Source organism: Opisthorchis viverrini (genome assembly GCF_000715545.1).
Source record: "Opisthorchis viverrini unplaced genomic scaffold opera_v5_151, whole genome shotgun sequence".
NCBI lineage: Eukaryota > Metazoa > Platyhelminthes > Trematoda > Opisthorchiida > Opisthorchiidae > Opisthorchis > Opisthorchis viverrini.
Window position 1 is genome coordinate 926,580 of NW_008751807.1, and position 24,046 is coordinate 950,625.

General features: G+C 42.8%; 1 protein-coding gene across 1 annotated transcript in view; it reads left to right on the plus strand.

Moving 5' to 3' along the window:
* T265_14170 (hypothetical protein) overlaps positions 1-24,046 on the plus strand; it is a gene marked incomplete at both ends in the record, with an annotated part of 154,143 nt that overhangs the window by 50,602 nt on the left and 79,495 nt on the right. Inside the window, 6 exons of the mRNA XM_009172325.1 lie at positions 1,359-1,719; positions 2,709-3,095; positions 14,422-14,732; positions 17,816-17,855; positions 20,106-20,240; positions 22,033-22,292. Of these exons, the coding sequence (XP_009170589.1) occupies positions 1,359-1,719; positions 2,709-3,095; positions 14,422-14,732; positions 17,816-17,855; positions 20,106-20,240; positions 22,033-22,292 (1,494 nt within the window). The remainder of the gene's footprint in view (positions 1-1,358; positions 1,720-2,708; positions 3,096-14,421; positions 14,733-17,815; positions 17,856-20,105; positions 20,241-22,032; positions 22,293-24,046) is intronic.

Here is a 24,046-nt window from a genome sequence, read left to right on the forward strand (position 1 = left end):
TGTGCTCATCAACCATAGGAGCCATACATGATGTACAGCTTGATTTACGGAATTGTGACGTCATGTAACCAGATTCGAAGGAACTTTCAGCTGCTCCTCCGAGTTATACTCCATCGTCACAGACCGTGAGCTCCAGCCGGTTCAGTTATAGTACTATGCAGAAACGAGGAAAATTCTTCCACGACTATCATCCCATTATTGGTCTCGGTTTGAGAGATACTCGTTGTCAAAATAGGCTGGTTCGAATAGAAAATGACAGCCGACCACTGTCGATATTCACCAGTGGGTGGTCGTGGCCAACACGAAATTTTACGGACTACCAGGGCCACATCTCACAGGCAAGTCTGGTATCCAGAATGTAAATGCATCGTCGACGGCAGTCGTTTCTTGGTTTTATAACATGACTAATATCAGAGGTTGCAATCTAGTGCCTTGACCGCAAACCTTACGTGTGGTTGCCTTATATCAGTGTCGACCATGTGAAATTCAAAACAATAAGAGGTGGTTCTTGAAGATAGAGACATGCTACAATGTACCGATTGATCTGGCGTCCGCTGTCTTCGAACTGAAATAATCTGAAAAAGCGGTGAACTTAGCACATCTCATTCGCACATGCTAACATTATCAGTGCTTGATAGATGTTGTAAGAGTGGACAAGACAAACCAAATTCTACACTGATAATAAAACTATGTGCGAAGGTATAAAAAGTACGAAGAACGTTTGGTCTGGAGGGAAAAACTATCTGGGTGAATGAAAATTCCAGTTACTAATTAATATCATGATTTTTGCAACAATAAAGGATTGTTCTGCACACTTTATCGTAAATTTACTTCAACTGAAGCCTTTCCCCGGTTGTTGGCTTCTCTGGAGAGCTCAGCAGCTGATTTTCAAGCGTCCTGTTACCATTCAAGCACACTTCTTCACTGCGCTGTTGGATGGGCAGCTTTTCTTAGCTAAGCTGGTTATGCCATATGTCCCTACTACGATGGGCTAGCAATAATCCAGGGAGCTGCTAGCAGAAGTTCCACATGCACAGTCCATCTGAGTTCACAGGAAAGTGGCACATAGATTGGTCTTACTTTTCTCCAGCGTTTTTTAAATAACCTTTTCTAGAAGACGCTATTAACATCCCACAAAAGACTGCGGATTTAAGGTTTGCAGACAGTCCTTCGTAACCTCTTGAGAAATTTGTATGAAGAACGTCCTAAACTTCTAAAAGGCTGGAAAAAACCCTGTCCGTCCCACAGTTGTCTTTTGATTATATACTAATGTTTGGTATAACAGGAAAAAGCAACGCATGTTGTTCACTGCTCCAGCTCTCATCATCTGTATCCTACAAAACCGTTCTTTTATGCAGGAAGTCTTCAGGCAACTAAACCGTTTTGAACATATGTTAGATCAGGCGAAACAGATTTATGAGAATCGCATTACCGGCGTTCTCAAACGTATCACAAACTGCCAGCTAATCAGTCTCCCGGAAGACCCGAATTCCCCTTTGGAAATGATGGAATTGGTCTATCAAACAAAACAACAAACAAAGAAGGTTTCAGAGGAAATCGGCTCGCTCAGTTTGAGTGCATTATGTGCCGCCATGGAATACATCAACGGGCTTATGGTTGATTACGATGAGTTTTTGGAAAAGCATAATCTTGTCACAAAAATTGATGAAGAAATGAAAGTGAAGCGCATCTTGCTTGACAAAGGTCAGGGAACCAAAGGTAGGACATTTTGCTTTTCTTTTATCTCCAAACTGGATAAGAACTTCCATCTCCGTTCCAATATTATTATTAGTAGTAATGTAGTAGTGTATTATCTGTATTTGGTCATTGTAAACTATAACATATCCTGCTTCTTTTTATCTTGGTCCCAAATTTCTGACTAGAAATCTAAAGACGGCTGTTGAAGAAAACAGGATGGTTTCAGTAGCGCTTCTTGTGAAAAGCCCACCTTTCTGTAGAACAGTTTGAACTCAGTGGGTCCTGGGATCTTTTTTCCGAAAGGACAAGCATGCTTCTGTCAGAGTACACCAGTGAATCCAGTATATTCAAATCCGTGGCTTCCTAGACGATTTAAGAGACAGAGCAAGTGGATAACGGGCAGGTTTAGTTAACTGGGTATATCAAACAATTCAGTGGAAACAAAACTAAAAATGGCTTTTACGTCGATTCACTGAAGGCAACCAAAGCCACCAGAATTGTATCACCATCGATAGTGAAGCAGTGATCACGAACGATTTCATTAGTTGGCCATCGTGGGGTTCAGACTAAGTCACAACACCACTGAATCGAATGTACTAACTGTGCACGTTATACAAACCAAACAGCTGTTTTCGTGAACGGTGCCTGTTTACTGCTCGTTCGGTGAATCGGTAAGGCAGGCGGTTCTCAGCAAGTGAATGAAAATCATGTGACTACCTCACAGATTTATTCATGTCCTTCAGTTCGCTTCATAACCGCTTGTGAACACCAAAATTTTAAGGCAAATTTACGAGAATTCGAGATGAATGGCTCTAAAATCCTCTGAACAAAGACTTCTATCGAGATGGACCGTACATAAATGTACCTAAATGTATTTACCGCGAGCATCTGATGCTCACTGTTTGTAAAACTTTGGATCTTTATCTGGTTTACGTATGCAAGAGGGTAAAGGTTAGTGTAGAATTGTCTGCCGTTGGTGTCGCATGGTGTACTTTTCAATTCATCTCCAGTGTCCCGCAAGCCGATAGCGTCCGTACCAGATGCATCAAGTAAGGGATCTCCGGAAGACATGACCAACGACGTGCCAAAGCAAACCGGAAGAGGTTCACCTGACGCAGCAAAAGGGACAGTAAGTGCTACTGAATGGTCTGCTCAACCAGAATCTCAAGTGGGCGGGCCGTCTGTTCGCACTCAGGCTACTCACACACAAACAATGCGGACCGCGATACAGATCGCCAACGCTGCGGATGACCTCATGAGCTATTTGGGCCAGAAAACAACTGATGCAGTTTGCCAGGCTGTGCGAGCAGCACTGGATCGTCTATGGAATATCATGGCGACGAGAGAAGCTGCTGTTGCACTGAAGGATGTCCCTTTTGGTAAAGCAGTTAAATGTGGTGAGTGGAACGACAAAACTTCCATAACTTTAACACTCCATCAGCTGAGGTTTTCGAATCACTCAGTAAAGCATCTTTAAAGCGCAATCCAGGCTGGAGCGTAATAAGATCCAGACAAGCATATGCCTTAAGGTAACCGTATGGCCAATCACCCTGTAAAGGAAAAATAACTCTTCCGTCCTTAACTTGGACCAGCAAACCTAATGCCTGATCTGAAGCAACACGCTTTCCTAAGTGTGCGCTAGCGACTAACCTAACAACCTTGATAACAAGAGCTCAATACCTGTAGTTCTTTTGAGTTCACTGGTGACCCACACAATATATCCAGTCCAAATTTAACCGCTGGGACAGCACTAAATCTGAATCGATGTCAAGATGACGTGTATTTTCACTGACCGAACCAAAACCATTGATGTGGCCATAAGTGTCGTAATTGTGGTCCTTATATTAGAGACGTTAGGTTAACCTTTGTGCTTTTTTTAACAATTTTTTGTCTCCTCCGGCTCTCCTGAAAGTTGAGATCATTTGAATGGGGCACTACAGCTGGCATGAACTTTTGAAGCCAGTTCACGATATCCTGTGAGCAAAGGCAGGAATTTTCTTTCTTCTCGATCCACAAGTTCTTTCCCACGTGCTATAGGATAATTGAGCGTTTGATTGAGGGACACTCAAACAGACCGTCTATTTGATTTATTTTATCATATTCTACATTATAAGTATAATCACCACCAATACACGATGCCGTACACGACTACACTGATACACCACACCACTGACCGCATTCCGATTTTGGGCCCACCTCACATACTATTGCACTGGCAAAAGCTGGTTCGCAATCTATGTGGGTATTATTCACACATGACCCTAGTGCTATTTAGCGAGTACCAGGGTATATGTACTTGCGTGTTCACAGAATGAGCTCCAACTAGACGACTATTTTATCTATCACACAAAAGTTCAAGATTAACTAGCATTCAGGAGGCTATGTCGGCAGGACGAGCACAACGTAGTACAGCACGTTATGGTACAACTGCCAATTTAGCACCGGTCGCGTACATCATCTAAACATATCCACAAATGCTCCTGAAACACTGGTGCTTTGTCCACCCGGTTTACATGCAACCGCTAGAACTGCAGTACTGTTTGAAAAACTTGTGATAACTACCGTGTGTTTTTCTTCCTTTTCGCAAGCAAACTAAACCGGGAGTTTTGAGACCAAGTATGGGTGAAAGGCATAAAATAAAGTGGTTGAGTGACTCAGTAGCTCGAGAGCGTAAGATAATGAAAATCACAAGGGTTGAATGCCCTTTAACTAACCTATTGGAGAGGGTCGCCCCGAGAAACTACCTCCACAACTGCAGCATGGGTGATAAAAAATAGCTAGAGTTTCGACTGCAATGCTACCACCATGTTCTCTTTTGAACAAGCTTTTAACATATGTTCATTTGTACCAAGTAAGGAATAAAACATATCTTTCGGAAATTGCTGTTCGAATCGACGGCGTTCATACGTCAAGCCCTTGTTGCATCCACCGATGTCTGGTTGTTTTCTATCGAATTTTCATTGGGAGCATACGATGGAACATGACTGGTGTAGCTGGATGCCAACAATGCTGTGGTTATCGTTCATTAGTCCGTCCAGTTTAGTATAACCTGTGGAATCTCCTCAAATATCTCCTGTTCTTTTCTCCCCATGATTACCGATCACAGCATAAGCTGTACAGGAACAGATACAAACTATTTACGCAAAGCGCCTAGAAAATAAGAATGCGAAGGTGGTGCGAAGTAGCAATTTAGTTAACATTGACCAGCCATGCAAATAAACGCTCTGTAAAGTCTCTCATCCGGGAACTGTTCATATATCCAGGAAAGACTACTACGGAGAGATTACATGACACAGATTGATCTCAACTGGCCGGTAACTAATAGTTAAAAATAAGCGACCGATTTATTCCACCTATATGTAAAGTGTTGTAACAGCTACTAGTAATTTTTACCTATTCCCATCAATTAGGCCTAACCAGGTACTGATTACCTATGAAGTGTTGAGATTAAATTCACAACTCATTGAGCTATCATTCGAAATATTGAGCTAGGCAAAACTGTTAAAAAGATCAATACATGAGTAAGTACGCAGGAGGGAACAAAGCATCCTTCACTTTTGAACATTGAAATACATCATTCTGATTCATCTTCTATCGCTTTTGCCGGAAAATTCCAATATGCCTTCTTTCATTCTTGGACTATGTGGAAGTTACGGTGACCCACATATTCTTGGTTTGATACCATGCTCTGGATGTTCTCGGTGGGTTTCAGGTCCGGAATAGGAACCGGGCAATTTAAACACCAAATAAGTTGATACATAAATTCGATTCTCCACCTTGTGACAATGAGCAAGAACAACGGTGGGTATGGACAGGCTATCAGGCCTGTCGCATGCGTCTCAACTACTGATAATAAACCTGAAGAGTTAGTTACCCGGTGTTTCCAAGTGCCAGTCTGCTATCCGGAGTTGATAAATGTCCCTCTGATGTTGTAGACTTTCCTCTCCAGCACAACAAAAGAGCCAGTGTGGTGGTTTTGACCACATACCTTCTTTCCTGAGATTATTCCAGTAACACACTTAGCCACTTGGGTCGTCCTGGATTGAAATGTTGTGTACTGTTCTGGGTTGATCAGCAGACATCTTGTAAACAATGTGGAGACTTTGGCCGGGTATCACGCTGTCCGTCATCTTCCAGATGCTGCACAACATAGCCAGTTATCGTCCTCCTACTTCCACAAGCCTATATGACTCGCCGTACGTCTAGTGTATTCCACTGCAGAGCACCAAGGGAACGAGTTAACTAACGTATTTCAGGCGTAGACAGATACCCCACATTTGAGACTGAAGTAACACAGACGATTGATTGTGAACCAGGTTCGGAGTGTTGTGACCGGGAAAACTTTGTTCAAATTGGTGTAAAGCCTTCTATTCGGCAGATCGGCTGGTACGTCATCCTTAGACAGAAGGCTCATGTGAATAGATTTACTTTCAGCTGTGGTGGTAACCGCATCAGCTTCTCCCCTGTTCAACTGCCTCCTAATAAAATTATCGGGGAACACTTTGTCCCTCAGAATGTTGGTTAGAGTTAGGATTTCCTGTTCTGGAGCAACTTCAGAGAATATTTTCCCCGCTCTGTTAGTAAGGCTGTGGATCAGATTACGTTCCTGTTAGTAATACGAAGCTGTTAAAGCTGCTGTTTTGCGCGGACCATGTAGGCTTTCGGGACACCCATCGTCTCAGCATGCCATCGTGATGTCTTTAAAGGCCAGTTTCCAGAAGGTGGAGGAATTTATCGTTTTTTCTTTCCGAGGTGAACTGGATTAGCGGGTGAGCCTTGTCGAACTATTGTTGAAGCAAGCGCATCTCCGTTTGAGCTTGAGAGATGAATGTTGATTCATGGATTCAATAAAGGATCATTCGGTGTGATCTTACTGTTTACCAACGCCTCCGTAAATATAACTGTTAATTACTTATGTAAGTACATTCATGCAAACAAATTTTAGTTGCTCATTCCAGTCCTCCAGTTGTGAGAGCTACTCTTGTGATGCACACTGAATGTGCAGTTATTCTTCAACGGCACGCTCCACTAACAAACCGATAGGGTCACCATGGGCTCGCCACTAATCCTCGTGCTAGACAGCATTTTCACGGTCTTAAGCGATAAACAATAAAGCACTCAAAAACGTTTGAGGATGCCGTGTGGGAACACTGGAGATCACGAACTCGAAGGTGACACTGAACAACTGATTTTTCCACTTGGTGCCACTGGAACATAGCAGAGTCGAAGACGATGATATCAAGTATTCCAAAATGATGGATACCCAATGCAATCGAAACCAAAACAGTCCGTCAACACAACCAGAAGGACTGCGCCTCTAACAATACTGACAACATAGAGTTCAAGTCACTAGCACAGCTACAAAACTCTCTGGAGATCAAAGAGAAAAGAGGTTGCAATGAGATAAAGTGTCAACTACAGACTTCAATGCAATGAATACGGAAAGCAATGTGTTGATGAAGCTTTCAGAAGGCTATCCACCAAGTTACATAAACACGTGTCTACCAGTAACTGTCACTTATTTCAGTCAGGGACAGGGAAATTAGACCAAAATGCAACTCAGATTCCTGGTGACCTAACCACGCTATGTGGCAAACCTCCCACAACTGACCGATCAGAAATATGTAAAGTTGGAAAAGGAAAAAATCCTACTAATCTGTGTACTAATGAGGTGTGACCATGTGTTGGTGAAATGTTTGCAGCTAAGTTGCCGCACTAGATGAATGAGCCGACAAATGCGGCGGAAATCAACGGTTCTTCTTAGGCACATATAATCAGAACCGAACGTAGTCTTTTCACCAATCCGGCTAATGAGCAAAAATAAAAATACCTACAGCTTCATGTTGTCATCCTTCCAACGTAACACTATGTGAACTCATAGCAAACTCTTACAAGGCAAGCGAAGGCGGATCCATGATAAAACTTTTCTTCAGTCCCCTTTTTTTAAACTTTTCTTGAAACTTCTGCACACCACCGTGATGACCGGCAGTGGATTCATGCTGTCTTTTTGTTGGTCATGTTTTACCCAAGTGATGGACAGAAACAAGTGTGATGGCACAACCACAAACCGTACAACTGGGGACTAAATAGGTTCGACGGCGTCGTAGCGATCAAGCCACTGGACTAATGTGGAAGAGCATTCGTAACCGGAAAAAAATTACAGGAGGAAAAGTTTCGACCAATCATGCCGATACCTAATCTGCAAGAGATACCAACATGAAAAAATCAGCAAGGAAAAAATTAAGCGGGCCCTTTGATTTCAAACGAAAAGGTTCCTAAGTTCCCTACCCATCTGGATCTAATGGGAATAACCTCTTTCTTTAGTTCAGTGTGCCACATACACACACACTATCTTTTGATTGGAGAGCACACGTGTAAATCGCAAGTGTTATTTGTTTTGCACGTGATGTTGGGTAAAGAATATGTCCGTTGTATCATCTTCCACCCGTGCACGTCATTAGTCACTCTATCAAGTACCAAACAGGAGCGTTTTCTTAAATCTTCAGGGTAATCTGCTCTAGGAACTCAGAGCCAAGAATCGGTTAACTGTTATTTGTGCAGTCCTTCCTCACGCTTTACTTTATGTATGGATCCTCGTTACCTATGTCATTTGTATCTAGAGACTGTTTTGTGCGCAGGCGTCAGATGTAACAGTCCGAACAAATAGATCACTGCCTGTGAGCTTTCCCTTTCCTCGCGACCCACTAATCGTGTAATAAATCATTCTCTCAACACTCAGAACAGTAAGTCGTTATGACCTAATACAAACACATCCCTCGACATTCAACTTTTGTCCTACTCTTACGCACCCTTCACTCAACTGCCAAACAACGGCATTTAAATCCATCACAACAGGGATTGAATTGTGACACTGCGGACGAACCTGATTTCGATCCTGTTGGTCGTAGTTTGCTTAAATTTGTTTGCGCCTCTTGGTTCCTAGTTAACAGTCATTTTCCAAGAAGAAAAAAAATAAATGACACAATAAAGAGATCTACGCGGCACAACTTCGCATGTCTTCCAAATTACCCTTGCCCATCAGTACTCTTTTTTAAACAGCAATCCTGTACCTAGACGGTAGCTTCCTCTGTAGCAAAGAGACGTTGTTCCTCAAATGTGCTTTCCTCTTAAGATAGCTCAAAGGAAAAATCCAGAGTGAACAAAGCAGGAAAATGTGGTGACTATTCTAAGATCCCGCCAAAGCCCGTTCATCGGTCGGGGCATGTTTCACTCAGGTGGTTACAAAAGCATCGATCACTGTGAGGGGGTGCAACCGCATCGTGAAACCACTTGGAATACTGTTTATACATCGTGTTATATACGTTTTCGGAATGAGACTACCTTGTGAGAAACACAAATATGAGCTTCCCTAACATATTATGTAGATGGTGGTGAATCCTTATCAGTGGCTCCTTCTTCTAAAAAAAATTCATCAAAAAAAACTTCTGAAACTACCAATCCAAGCCATTAACTGTGGTCCATGAACTGACCAACAGAGATTAACTACCACTGGTCGCTCTTGGACCAAAGTGTGCGAGTTAGATGAAGTCCCTGTGTGTTGAAATCTCAATGTGGTAGACAGCATAAGATTACACGTAGCGCAGTGAATATGTGGCTATTAATGGTGTTATATGAATCCACATTGAATGAGGTAGGCGGGAACTGATGGCGGTCTATCATTACCCTTAGTGCATTTCCAAGATATAAAGTGTATTTTACTCGGCCGTGATAAATTTAAATTTAAAGACTGCAAAAAAACACATAGAATTACTCCTGGAAAAGGTAAAGGTGTACGAGATCAGCTTGCACCAATGCCCTCAAGTCGAAATGTTCAACTGAGTGGAACTTCTGACCGGACCAGATAATGAACGTATTTGGCTATGCTTCGTGTTCCATAGTTTAAAGATACAGGCTGTCAAACGTCATACAGTCACAAAAGACCCTTGTTATATAAGAGAAGTTAATTAAAGGGCCAGATATATGCCAATATTCCTGCGGAAACGTGCTTGCCACTTTCGCTCAAATACGACTGGTGAGTGACATAAGTGTACTTTATCCGCGATTAGTGTACATGTAGCCTGACTGTTAAAGTTTCAAGGTGTAATTTTTCGAAAAAATTCCACACTAAAACATACTGTGAATTCCAGCCGAATCAATACCCTTAACATATAACTTCCATAAGTCATCATGATTTCATAATGCAGATATGCTCAGTCCTAGAAAAAGCCATTTACACTTGCTTGACATTGGGTTGGGCTCCTAGGCCGGACAGTTGTGTCCCAAGAACCCTTTTGTTTTTATACGTCGCCTTTAGAAACATTCTGGTTTCTAGGGCTAAGACTTTAAAGTTTATGGCAAAACGAATGTGATTTCATGATTACTTTGCGGAATAGCATTTGCATTTGGTGGAAAATTCGTTTGAAGTGAATTCACTCGCTGTCTCTTTTGCACAACGATCTGATTGTGACTATTTGTTTGTGGTGACACGAATAATAATCACCAAGTCATACTGTCTTTGAGTGGGTAAAAAAGTATCTTTTACATCTTCCGCTGAAGAAACTAGATGTGCACACAATTTCGATGACAGGGACCGGCATCCGATTTGGACAAGGCGAAAGCCCGCGAGGTTGACCGCCGGGATACTCGAGACCAAATCAATTGCGAGGATGAAACTAAGACGAATATAGCCTCAGGATGTCTTTCAGAAATCCCTACTTCGTTTGTTTTTATGACTGCCTGTGCTGCTTACGGCATTCTGTCTTACAACATACATTTTAGATTTAGGGCGACAAGTTTTCATCGAGCCTGTGCATATCTGGTCAGATTCTACTAAAACCGTAGGGTGTAAATTTTGAACTGCTCAACATAATTGGCAATTCTTGGGACGGTTGACTAGCATATATTTCATGGATTGAAATTCAGTACCATTGTTTCTGGTAGTCATAGATCAGAAGGTAAGGACGGCTTGAATGTCATAAATCGGGATATGGTTCAGCGCGGATGCATGTTGGGAGACATTATTCAAGCACCTGACACAATGTATTAAGGTTGTCTCCGAAACAGCCTAGAGGCGTAACTGAAAAAAGCACTGAAACTTGCACTTACCACTCAGCTGAGCACTTAGAAATTTCAGCCCCTAACAGCATCTTTGATTTAGCTAGTCGCGTAGCAAAATGGTGTGTGAACCCCCTCTCCACACTCAAAAAGCTTACTTTTAGTCTGAAGTACAATTCGGAAGTCGATGTTTGAAGGCAATAAGACGGAAACCAACCAATGAGAAGAAGCGATTTTCGTTTGTGTTTCACTTTGTAGGACTTCCAACCGATTGACCAGTAGGGGTTCATCTGGTTCCGAGTTGTCCACCACCATATACGCAGTGCAGAAAACCTCTTTGTTTAATATCTTTCTCTAGAGGGTTGTTGGGTAGCGACAGAGCTCCCTGGTTTAACAAGGGGATGTGGGTAGGACCTACTTTTATGGTATCCTACTTAGGCCTAAGGTAAAATGCCAACAGGTCGGTGTGCGTGTGTCAATCTATTTTATTCACGTGCGTATGCGTAGGCCTTCGGGATTTTTAACTGGTTCCGTGATAACCGTCTCGTATACGCCAGCTATACTGTGGTGTTCAGTGGTGCGTCCACCACTAAAATTGTCATCCTCGTTACTGCTATGTACCTGTTTGTATAAATGGTGGCAAATTTTATCCCAACAGTTTTTCGAACCTAATTTCTATCCTGACCGTTAAAACAACAATATGGATTCGTCAGTTCACCGTAATCACTAATTTCGAAGTGAGATTCAATCAGGCTGAGTGATTTCAATCAGGACAAAGAGTGTAAGGTAACTTCGATAGACTCCTAAATAAAGGAAACTTATTAACAAGACCACAAGCTCTAGATATAGGACACTCCCTAGCGCAGAACCTATTACACGACAGCAACATAAAGCCAGTTTCGTGAAACGTCTTCACGGGGACTTTCTCCCTATTGAGAAAATTGGTAGTTGTGAGATGTCATCCACAGTAAGTCAAGGCACCTACCTCAACCAGCAGGACGAACTTGAAAACAATCGCTGTTTGAAGTCCCAAGTCGTCACGAAGTTCGATTGCCAGGATGCCATTGATAACTGACCATAATTCGAACATGGGTCTGTCTGCACATCCATTTCAATATCAGTAATCTCAGCTACGGATTCCCCGTGCCAAATAGCTCTCCCTAAAACCGAAAATGAACCAGTCTTTACCATTTACATGCTATTAAAAGGTTGAATTGGCAAAATCTTCGGTATGGAGCTTTTTCCTTCATCAGTTGCTACTCGGAATGATCAATTTTAATGTCTCAATCGTATGAAACTCTCCACCAAGTTGATCCATGACCAATATGGAAAAGAGTTTGTGATTCATGCAGAAAAACTTCTTTTGAAGTCGTTTCATAGGAGAACGAATGCTTTCCCATGCCAAAGCGTTTCCCATAACCAGCAATAATACACTCATTAGGCATTTTGAGCGAAAGGAGAACAAAGAAGCGCGTAACTTCATGGGGCGGTTTTCTTCTACATGAGTTGTGTTCACTTTTTCCGATTGAGATTCCTGATGGATGAGACAAAAGAATGGCATATAATATGTTTCTCAATAAAACCATGTTCGAAAATCCCACTGACGCAACAATCGTCTTTTCCCGTTTCATTCTTACAGAACCTAGCGTACAGTGACAGTCAGGTGGTAATATTCAGCATCAGTGCATTGTTGTGCATGATGGTAAGGATCATGATGCCGATATTTTTAACCAAAAGGTGAAGTAGTGCAATCTGGAAACTCCCTCAGGGCATAAGTACGACTTCCACTTGGTTAGAGGATTAACTCTCCACTGAGCTAATAGTACCTGTGTAACTAGAAAATTTTCATTTAATTTTCTAACCTTTACTCCTCCCGTTAAGTCCCCCATATCACATTCTACCAGGCAAACCTGCCTTCATCTTCTACCGATTTCCTGAAGCCCGCCTCAGTATCCAAGCTCTTTGAGTCACATCTCACCTCTCAATAGTAATCATGCCCTAATCAGTTCCTTTGGAGGATTCTACTAGCGAATACAATGTTATGGAATACACGATTGACCTGCCTTACTTTAGCTGATCAGAATTTGATTTTCATTGGGCTGACACCGAGAAAATCAACAAACGACGTGTTGCGGTCCGTTAGTTGTGCTGACGAAAGGCAAAAATGGTTAGATTTAGGGAAGTCTGTTATGTTGTCAAGTGGCTCATAGCGAATCGACGCCAAGGGCAACAGGCGAAATACCCTGTCCATAGACCACTGACTGAAGCCTCTAGAATAACTTTGACTCCGTATGAGGTTACCTTTGCATCACTTGTATTCATTTAAGAAGCCCAGGGAATCTGGTCACAATAGCAAAACGGTCATTATCCCAGTGAAATTTCGGAACTCGAGCACTGACTAACTTGCATCTGGCCCGGTTAGCAAAAAGGTACAGACAGGGAAACTGGTCAGACATAGAGATTTGTGATCGAATTAGGTCCACAAATTAGACCAGGTCAAAGCTTCAAGGTGACATCGAAACACCTATTTCAAGGGTAGGTGTGAACCTTTCAGAGAGATTTGTTCACCAAACCTGTACAAAAGTTAATCAGTTACTTCCCTCGGATTTGTTCTCTACCCGTAATTTATTTTGCTTCGTGAACACCAGCTGGATAACTTCTAGTGATGCATTATGGATCCCAGCTAACTAGACTTCAATGAGGAATACATGGCACTCCCCCACTAGGATTGACCAGTTATATTGAAGAATGCCTCAGCTGGAAAACTCAACAGTTTTATTTATCATCACATTTCTGCTTAAATCAATTATACAGACGGAATACGTCTTTTGCCGTGCTACACACTTCGAGAAGCATACCTGGAAATGTACGTTTCCGTGACCGTGCATAAAAGTGATGACAGGTAACTTATCTACAATCCCAATAGCTGACGAATGGCCAAGAAGATTTGCTGAATTGGATCTCTTTCATCAACTTGACTGTTACAAAACTAAGGAACCTTTTAATGAGCTGACAGGCCTGTTAGCTTTCTTTGAAGATCAACGCCAGTTTGTTGTAGCTATTTCAATAACCACGACCGTAACATATGATAAGATAGCAAGTTGCAGTAGCTACTGACTAGTGGTCCGAGGTTTTTCGCAGTGAGATGATTTATTTGCCACAAATCCTTCGTCTGCTCACTTTACCTGACAGGTTCGGCCAGGCCATTCCCATTAGTTCGCTGCTACGTTCGTGTTATCGGGCGTTCTTTGGACATTTGGCCACGACCTCATGACATCCAATCTGCTCTGAAGGTAATCGTAAATACAGTTGAAACTTGCACAAAGGGAATTCTCGCGTGGGGTCGGGAAGGACGGATAAAAGTTTCCCCTATCCAAACTCGCCAGAGCAATGACGAGGACGAAGCACTGAAAAAATTGCGTGGTCGAGCACAAAAACGAACCCAAAGCACCTCCCGCACTCCATCATGTGAGCTATTCTGCGTTGTTTTTCTTTGCATGTTATGTACCCGAGGGATAGATTTCCGACCTACACAAACGCCCTTTGGACTGATATGATGGTTGTTTATGAGGACTACTAAATATGGGTCTCATATTTCTGATATCTAGGTTTCACAACGTTGATAACTTTGACTGTAAAAAGTGTCTGCCACTGAATGCCATTTTGCAGTGAATCATCCAGAACAAGCTCCAATAAAATTACTCCCCACTTCCTCCAATGTTGTCGACGTGGATTTGATCAGTAACTTATCCCAAAACTCTGGAGGCCGAGCCAGCGTTATCGCGCCCAGTGGTTCGAGGCGCTCAGAAGTCTTACTTCCACAGAGTGCCTCCGACGAAGAAATTCCGCAGCGTACCAGTGTTGGTGGAGTGAGCGTTGGACATGTGAGCCTAACCTCCATGGGGGCTGCGCCCATCGTCGGAGTTAGCGGTTCCGTTCCCGGAAGTACGAGTCCAACTTCCACTGAAATGGAAGGTGGAGTAAGTATACCCTTATCCAGTTCACCTCACTTTGGCACATTCTCTAAAACACATCTTCCACTTTTAACGCCAAAGATCTCATGGCTTCGTGATTTGACGAAATATGCCAACAAGACTGATGAATCACGGAGACCGTTAAGTTATACTGGAAGTAATAAATAAATAACTCGATGAGTTGTTTGCTATCAACTCAAGTAAGACTGATCAAATGTGGCTAGGTGGTAGTGCAGTTTAAGTACCGGTAGCTCGAAGGTGATGCATTTAGTCCTTACCCGAAAGACTTTGGACTTGAATGCTCTCCTGGATCTTTGTGATGCCCATACCGCTGATTATTCCTAATGTGAATTAATCGATGAACATAGAAAATTTTTATAGGATCACTTTCAAGGTAAAATTTACGTCTGAAGTTTCATATTCCTCTGGCAATCCTTTGGAAACTTCTCTATTGCTGTATCTACAATAGACACTTCAAGCCATGCGGTGTCTTGCCACATACATTGTGCGCACTTCTACGTCCGGTCAGGCATCTACTTAGCATAACTATGATTTCCAAAGAATTGATGACAAATCGTCGATTCATTTGTGCTCTGGGGCGAATCACGTGCGTACATAAGTGACGACAGATCAGGTGGAATTTTCTGGCCTTTGTATCGCATTCAGAGGTCGACTGGTCGTGTGGCTTTGTCCGTGACAGGACGAACGACAACATTTAACTAGAACGAGAGGTTTTCTCAAATCGAACTGAAGTTGACCGAGTGGATAAAGAAAAACATGCAATGGATGAAGTACGACTGCCAATTAAGTTGCAGTCAAGGGAAGACTCAGCTTAATCCCATCTGAATCTTCGTTGGAACATTAGGTTGACAGAAACGGGAAGACTTCGACCGCCTGATGAACCCAAAGAAGGAGGAAACCGATCGTGGGCTGCCGAAGAGCAGTCAGCAACCTCATGAGTAGTGTGGTTCGTCAAGACGATGTGCTGATATATGTCGAATATCCTCCCTAGTAAAACATGAGGCGGTCTTCTACAGCACATCCATAAACGGGAGATTCCGTTTGGATCCAGCTATGTATGTCGTTAAAGCCACATTCGTCTGCACATGAGTGTACTTCACCAATTGCAAACAATTTGGTTCAAGTAAAGCATAAAGTTGACGGAAACTCAGGGACGAAGCCTACTTGATAAGCCCCAAAAGGGACAGAAACTGAACGTGGGCTGTCAAAAAGTTCACGACAGCCTTGAAAGTAGTGTTCCGTCAAAAATATATACTGCGATGTTCCTCTGTTTTGCTTAGTATTTGTCTACGAATTGACCTAGATTGATCTGAGTCTAGGTCTAGTCTAGGAAGTGACAAAAACTTTATGAAACAAGACTTGCTACAAGCTGGAACGTCGCATTAGCGACAGCAGGGTTCGCAGATCGGTTGTCCAACTTTTATATGGTCACCCGAATTTCAAGCTGGACAGAAGCGCGTGATTACAGTCTTTCATCGACCAGTGTTAAAGAGTTTTGAACAATCCCATGACTAGTTTGTTCCGTCGTTACCAATTGTCTTCTTTGTTCACGGCTGAAAGCAACAGTTTGTGGATTTAAAGAGGGATGTACTGACTGTTTAGCATACAGTAAGGAAGTTAAATTTGGATTACAAAGGCCGAGGAAACTGGTGGTGAAAAACCCTGTTAACTTCGGGAACAGACAAAAATATAGAGATTACTCACCACAAAAAGAGAAACAGTCTAACAGTTGATGTCCTCGGTGAGCCGTAATACATTATATATCCTGAGGAATTTGTTAACTGGGTTTTTCTGTCGGAGGACTTGAAATCCTGTGGAAATCTGGTGAGGAGTGCTCGGTGCTGGTCATACTGACCAGAGCAGTTGGTAGCGACTTCGTCATAATTATTGAAATCCGAAACCATACTAACCATTAAGAGGTATAAAGTAAATGGAATCCCTTGAAGGAAAACAATACTCGAAAGTTTGCTGAAAACACTTCGATAGCCCACGACCGACGGCGTCCCTCTTTGGACTCATTAGGTGGCTGCGGTCCCCGAGTTTCATGGTTTGCAAATAGGTGCACTTCGGTAATTACGTACTTTTCAGTGTCTAGGTAGAACATGAGGTTAATGGAAGCGAGAAATCTCTGACGACCTGATGAACCCCAAGGAGGGCAAAGGCAGTCGTGGACTGTATAGGAGCTTTTAAGGCAGGGTTTGTCAGCAAATAGCTACCCCTGTCTGTTCAGTGTGATTCAATGAAATTCAAACCAGCTTGTCCCGCCCTTCAAGGGACAGAGGGGAAGAGTAGGTGTTTTTCTACCGTTCAAAGATGAAGATTTGGCCAATGAGCTCAGGCACAAAGTGATACCCGCTGTTATTTGGGTGTATCCGGTTGCACGGCCGCGACTAATGCATATACTAGAGAACTTACACTGCATAGGCGGGCAAATAGTTCATCCGTTTATTCTGCATCCAATGTAGTCTATTATTCATGTGTAGTTGTAGTGATATAAATTGGCAAAACAGGTTGACGCCAATCCTCTTCAGCGTCTTAACGTATCCAAAAATGGCTGATGCCGACCAACCAGCTCTATGTGCACAGAAGGTGTTGAGTCATATCCCATGGCACTGATTATGTGATGGATAGTACACACTCAGTGACCCGCTTTTCGTCTTGTTGCATACGTGATCTTGCATGTCTATGACTAAAGTTAGGAAATAAATGTTACCACACTGTAACATGTGTCTTCTCTTTATCTTGGCCAATCGGACAACCTCTGGAGGCCAGGTTTTCATGAGAATGATGGCTCACGTTCCAGGTCAAAATATTCAGTATGTTGTGTAGATCCCCAAATGCTCATTTCAATGCAGTTACTGTGGTCCTTTTACGTCCTATGATCGGAATCTACGGTACAATTCTGTGGAAAATTGAATACCATGCCCTCTACCATTATTTAATGCTAAAACTCTGAATGTGTCAGAAAATAACGTACTATGCACACTTTATGGTGATGAGTATCACGAACAATGACTGTGGGTCATCTTCACTTAACATTCGCCTATCCCTTTATCTATTACGAACAGAAATCAGGGAAAGGTTCGTCCACATTTGATGTGCGTGCAAGTAAGTCAAAAGTTCATGGTATGTTGAACATCGTTCATTCCGCATCCGAGTTGTCGTTACAATAAACTTTTTCGACATGTTTGCAGAGGATTCTTGAGTGTTTTTCATCATTGGAACCCGGAAAACCCGGGCACGTGACAAGTGGCGTCGCAACTCACGAAATGGACACAAATCACTGGTAACTTCGGCTGCATTGCCACTCACTCTAACTCAGCGTCAGCTTATATCAACCTTTCCTGATTCATCAGGTGTCGTGTGAAACCTGTTGCCCTGTCTTGGCTAACCGGTGGCCAATCAGTTCATTGACTCACAACGTTGCAGCCGTGTGCTCCGAATTTTCAGAACACTTGTAATCTCCTAGCTAAACGTTCACGTTGCATATGAGTCCAAAAGTGTCTTCCAAATGCCTAATCAATAAGTTCCGTCTTCAGTTTCTTCCACGAGCTTAATTCCATTTGCCAGCATTGCACCGAACAGACAGGCTAGCTTTATGATGATGTGTGCTATGCTCGTCATAGCATGTCAACGCCGTAGAGGCTTAGTTACGTCTATCATAGGATGAGGGTGAAAAGACTGCCATATCCTGAATCCCCGACGATGACTGTGTATTTCGTTTTGTGTGTTAAGGGCGAACAAAAGTTCATTAGCAGTGATCATGCATTTGTCAGGGAGATGCAGTCTTTTCCCAGAGACGTCACAGATCACAACCAGAAAGGTCAATCTCGTGTATACATCTCAGGTGATGAGGTTATCTTAGAAATCAACTGGGCAGCAAAATTGGAAGCTGTGGAAGANGATGACAGGAGTACGGAAAGCAAGTCAGGGTGAAATATCCTCAAGATGCTTTTGAATCGGGTCAGCAGCTATTCCACAACAAGCTATTCCGACATCAAAAACGTATTTCCTGTTCCATGTAATCGGAGTGAACCGGTTCTATTAGCTGATGTCACCCAGCCTGTCGAAGCAACAATTTTTATCATGCGACATTGAACCATTGGAAAGTTTTAAGTACCATGCATCGTTTTCCTGAATGGTTGTTGTTTATGCTCTAAAGATGGTACCACCTGATTCGTCTACTGTGCCCTACTCATGTGCTATTAGACAAAGTTTTGTGTGCCTATCAATGGACCGATGGATAATACGGAGCACTCCACTTAAAATAAGGAGTTCTAGCGTCCGAAAATCAATGAGCCACTGTCAAATCCACATACACTCACAAGGGACTCGTAGATACTAGTCAGTACCTCCTTTGGGCAACGTTTTCCCGGTTACTGTAATGAGTGGAGTCAGAGCTTGCCACATTGATCCCCGATTCTAAAGAATGCGTTCGACGATTGTTCCCACTACTACAGAAGTTTTCTTCCATTATTCCAACATTTTGAAGATAACTGGACTAGCCAGCGCATGAGCTAACAATTTCCATAATCATTTTATTTATGGTAGTGTTTACCCGTTTTCACACAGCTCATGGAGTGGCGTATTTGGTTCAAAAGCAGGGTAAGGTACAGTGAAATATAATGTTGTCCCTCGGACGGTGGGGGGGGGGTAGTGGTTTAGGATTGTCATTATATCAGAGTGAGATCATGAACAATACATAAACGGATCACCTCGGTGTGAAGTAACACAGAGATATTGCCTCCACAACTAAAATTTCACAAAGATGTGGCATCTCAGAACCAAATTTTACGAGGTCTGAGATGAAGTACTGTGATATTTAAGTGACTGCGACGAGGTGTTGTAGTGTCTTGGACTGTGATCTCCCGAGAGTAAAGTGTGTCACAATGTATTGTTCACGATGTAGGTATGACAATCTCCCCTTAGAACAGTTGCAACTGACTATTTTGACTAACTCTATGTCCGGACAATTTTAAATTGAATTTTCCCACTCTATTTAATGTGCTTTTACTTCTGTTTGAAAATTTATCTGCTGGTTGATGTCTTGCTGAGAACGGTTTTTGCCGAATATTTCTATTTTGATGTACCTTTCCCTGTTCATCCTTGACTATAGCTTCTTTGGCCCTTTCAAATATATGCTTGTTGAAACAAACCTGACAAATTCACTGTAGACTATAATCTATTCTCAATAGGTTAGCGTGAACCTAACGTGATTTTCTCAAATTATGCGTCGTTCTGCTCGGTCAATTGGATGGTTAGGCGTTGAAACCAGAAATGGATGAACACCAAATTTTCAGCAGTCTGATGATTTCAGTCCAAGACACCATTCATTATTCTAAATGACCTCCACTCTAGTGATGGAATCAGACGTGAATGAGCAGCCGGTCAACTGCTACCGCGAAGTGCACACTGATCGTGAAGTATACCGACTCCGGACCTTCCTTGTGACCAGCATGCTACAAATGAAGAAAATTCTTTTTTCTCCCGACGGTAAGTGTGGACCTTTTGTTTTGTTCTCGGATAATCGACAGTTTTGCTAGTAAGGTAGTGCCATAGCAAAAGAAAAAGCCAAAGCAAAAAAAAAACAACGAATACTATTCACGTACCCGAATGACCTCCCAGAAAACCTCACAAAAAGAGGGTTCTCGCGTAATTGGTGTGGCAAGACTAGCAGAAATCAATCAATCATGCATTTCAAAGGGAAGAATACTGCAATATTTAGACCCTCTTCGTAAATAAACTCTCAAGCAGACGCTTTTGCTTCGTATTCAACTGATAAGTATCGTGAAAAGGAGTCTTTCAAAGCTTATCCAAAGTCCCTGTTCATAATAAGTTACTACGTAAATAAGTTACTGAGGCGAAAAACTGTATGATGTGAATTCCGCTAGTACAAAGCGAAATGGGACTTTTCTAACGAACCCCACCCCACGACAATGTAAGTTACCTTCGTTTGCTGAATCCATAGGAACAGTGAGTCACTTCCCTGCCTGTCGATCAGGTGCACGCGCACAGTCTGCCCTCGTCTGCACCCAACAGAGCTTATGCTTGCTCGTGCTGGTGCGACAAGGTCCATGTGGTTTGTAATCCGTAGAAAACTGCAACGCGTGGGAAAAAATTCAGAACGACGGTGACAGCCTATTTGCATAAGGCAAAACACATCAAAGCCTGCTGTCCACCTGAATTTAAAAAAGTTTGCAACGTTTGATTCAGCAGATACTACTGCTACCACTGCTTAAGATAATATGATGTGAAAGTCCATTCCATGTGTTTACAGTCATCCTGCGTCGACGGTTCGCCCGCAGCATCTAGAAGATGTCGAGATGAGACCAGAGACGAGGGTGATCAGGCATCTCCACAGAAAACCAGTATGTGACATCGACTCACCACATGTGATTACTTCAACCCACACAAATGTCAGCACTATTTCTGCCCGTATACTAATTGGGAGTGACATTCAGGATCAAAACTAATGAAGCAGTTTTTTTCGCAGAAAATGACTGAAAAATACGCAGCGTGTTGCACAGTCAGCGAACCATCAACACCGTTCGAGCCGCAGCATGTGTGCTGAATGCCTCACGGATCCCACACCATAGTTTGTAAATTGACTGCGTTTGCTTAGCCCACATCCATTTTAAAACCCTTACCAGCAACCACTGTACTGCTTCGTGTCATTTGCCGCTGAGCGAATTGCCTGTTGCGCATAATATTAGAATGAATTTGAAGTAGTGACGTATAATGCAATCCATGAGATGGCAACATTTTAACAAGTTATCGAAATAAAGTTCATCTTATATTCGTAATGCACTACTCATAGGTTGCTGAAAATTCGTCGACAGCCCAACACCGGTTTAACCCCTCTTGGGATTCATCAGGTAGGCGAAGTCCTCGGGTTTCCGTCAGCCTTATGTTCTACTTGAAACCAAATTGCACGAAAGTAGCGGAATACACTCATCTGTAAACAGAGTGAACATCGTCTGAAGAGAGTGAATTCTATCATTCTCCATCGTTACTGAATGAATCCAGCTATGACTACTCTTCTGTGATTCTATCGTTGAAGACCACCAGAAATATACTGCACGAGTGATTTATGAATTTCAGAAGAGAAACGTTTCATCCTAAGGTGTTCTACCTTGGGCGCAGATATGCAAATTTGAAAAAAATTCAGTGTAATCTTTATCTGGTTTTGAATGAATGACTGTTTTCTTGAGAAAGGTTTGTGACGGAATAAATTCAAGATGAAAGTATTGATTTATTCTAAGGTGTTAAATTTATCTATTTGTAGGCACAATTTACGAAGTGGACAGCCTGACGGGTTACCTAGATCGGTATGCTTCTTTATGGAAAAGAGATTTGAATGTGGAAGTTGAGGAATTCCTCTCGTCCTCACCGACGATGCACGACTTTCAGACCAAATTCGAAGAACTTGATGAGATTAGCAGGAATCTGGAGGAGGAACCAAATTATTACGTGGTCGGGGCGATTTACATTTCCACAGAGGACTTCAAATCCGTGGTTCGAAACAATCTGATGCAGCTGAAACAGGTGAGTTTGTGATAATTTCGGTCAAGTCAATGAACTGGGGTATATTGATTACCATACATGAGCGAACAGCTTGTGCTTAAGCACGCTCCAGTGCATGGTGTGAAATACCTGAATGAGCCAGACTAGAACTGTGAGCACCAGAAAAAGGACCTAGGAGTTCAGGTGCGATCGGGTGCAACCGAAACGCAGTCGGTCAACATGCCCCTAGTTCGGTAAGGTTCTCTGTAGATCTCTTTCCAGAATGAACCACTCTTGGTTGTGCAAACACCGTTCAGGCAATGTAACCTTTGTAAGGCTGATATTCCTGCTAAATCTGTGGGGCGACAATAATGTAATATTCCCCTGAGCTTGTTGCTCACCTTACAGATGGAAAGAGCGAATGTGTGCGGTTTTCCTCCTCGATAGTATCACTCATGAGGGTCTGTGAAAAGTAATCTTCTCATGGACTGGGCATTTGCTTTGTTTTATTGAATGTGATAAAGCGTCTGAGAAGTTTCGCTCGTCTTTGTTGTCGCTGGTCATGCCGAGAAGCCGGGATTCACCATGGGGATGCGAGGTACGCGCTGCTGACAACATTCGATAAGAATGGGAGGCCTGTGCGGGGTTTTTCGGCTCTTCAGAACAAATCGACATTACTTGCATGACGGAGAGGTTCTCGAATCTCCTTGTGCTATCAGTAAAGTGAAAGTTCGCTTCCATGCGATTATGACACTCTAATACTGGCGTCTCTCAACAAGTATTCAAAAGAAAGTGACGTCTTTACAGGGGGCGCTTTTTCGGTGGAGAGGTTACTGGTCCGAAACTGTCGGGTTACTGTGCTCTTACTTCCACTTGCGAGAGAACGAACTGTATAAACACAGCAAAACAGCAAAATAACTTACCGACAGAGCGGTACTTTTAGTCATTTACCTGCTCAAACCGTTTTTGCATTAGGTTCCGATGAGATCATTTATTATCACCGCTTTTAGGGCTCGATTTTTCAAGCCGTGAACCTAGTCCTTATTGCAGGTCGTCCGATGACCGTAATCCCAAGTTATGAGCGCCAGGAGTAACGTGAAGGCCTTTCGAAGATGTTTGTTCAGTCGCACTGTATGTGTACTTCTTATTGGAAACTATGACATAATTCAAAGAGAAGAAGAATCAATCGTTGGAACGGCAGTGCCCAATGTCGAGTGTTAATTTCACGGCGATGTGGTCATACCACGAAAAGTTCTTTCTTATTGGAACTTATCAGGTGGGTGTGGGTGGGTCGGGCATATGGTGGTTTGGGTAAGTGTACCAGGCTTCACCCTCCCAAACCTCTCCCTGAACCACTTGTCCGCCGGGCAGTTTGTGCAGCTGATGGACTTCCAATAGATGTGAATTTCGGAATGGAAGCTTTTTGACTCGACGTAACACACGCATCATCAACAGCTTTCGCTCTGTTGTTCTTGTTGGAATTTTCTGAGAAAATTGATGGATTCGTGTAAATCCGTGCTTTTATGGTTGACAGTACACTACACCATCTGGATATTGAATCTAGGTTGACATTATAGAAATTCCCCAATCTATTTGTTTACTCCGTCTATGTACTTTTGATCCGTGACCCCAGTTACCCTGCTGGAGAGGCGGCCCCGCCCAACGCCAGCATATCAGAATTGTTCATTTGCCTGCATGTGCGCAGCTGTCTTACTGACCCATGCGTGTTCGTGCCCCGTTGGGTGAGCGTGCCTTGACTTGTTCTGCCGTGTTTGTCTGACCAATCAGAGTAAGAG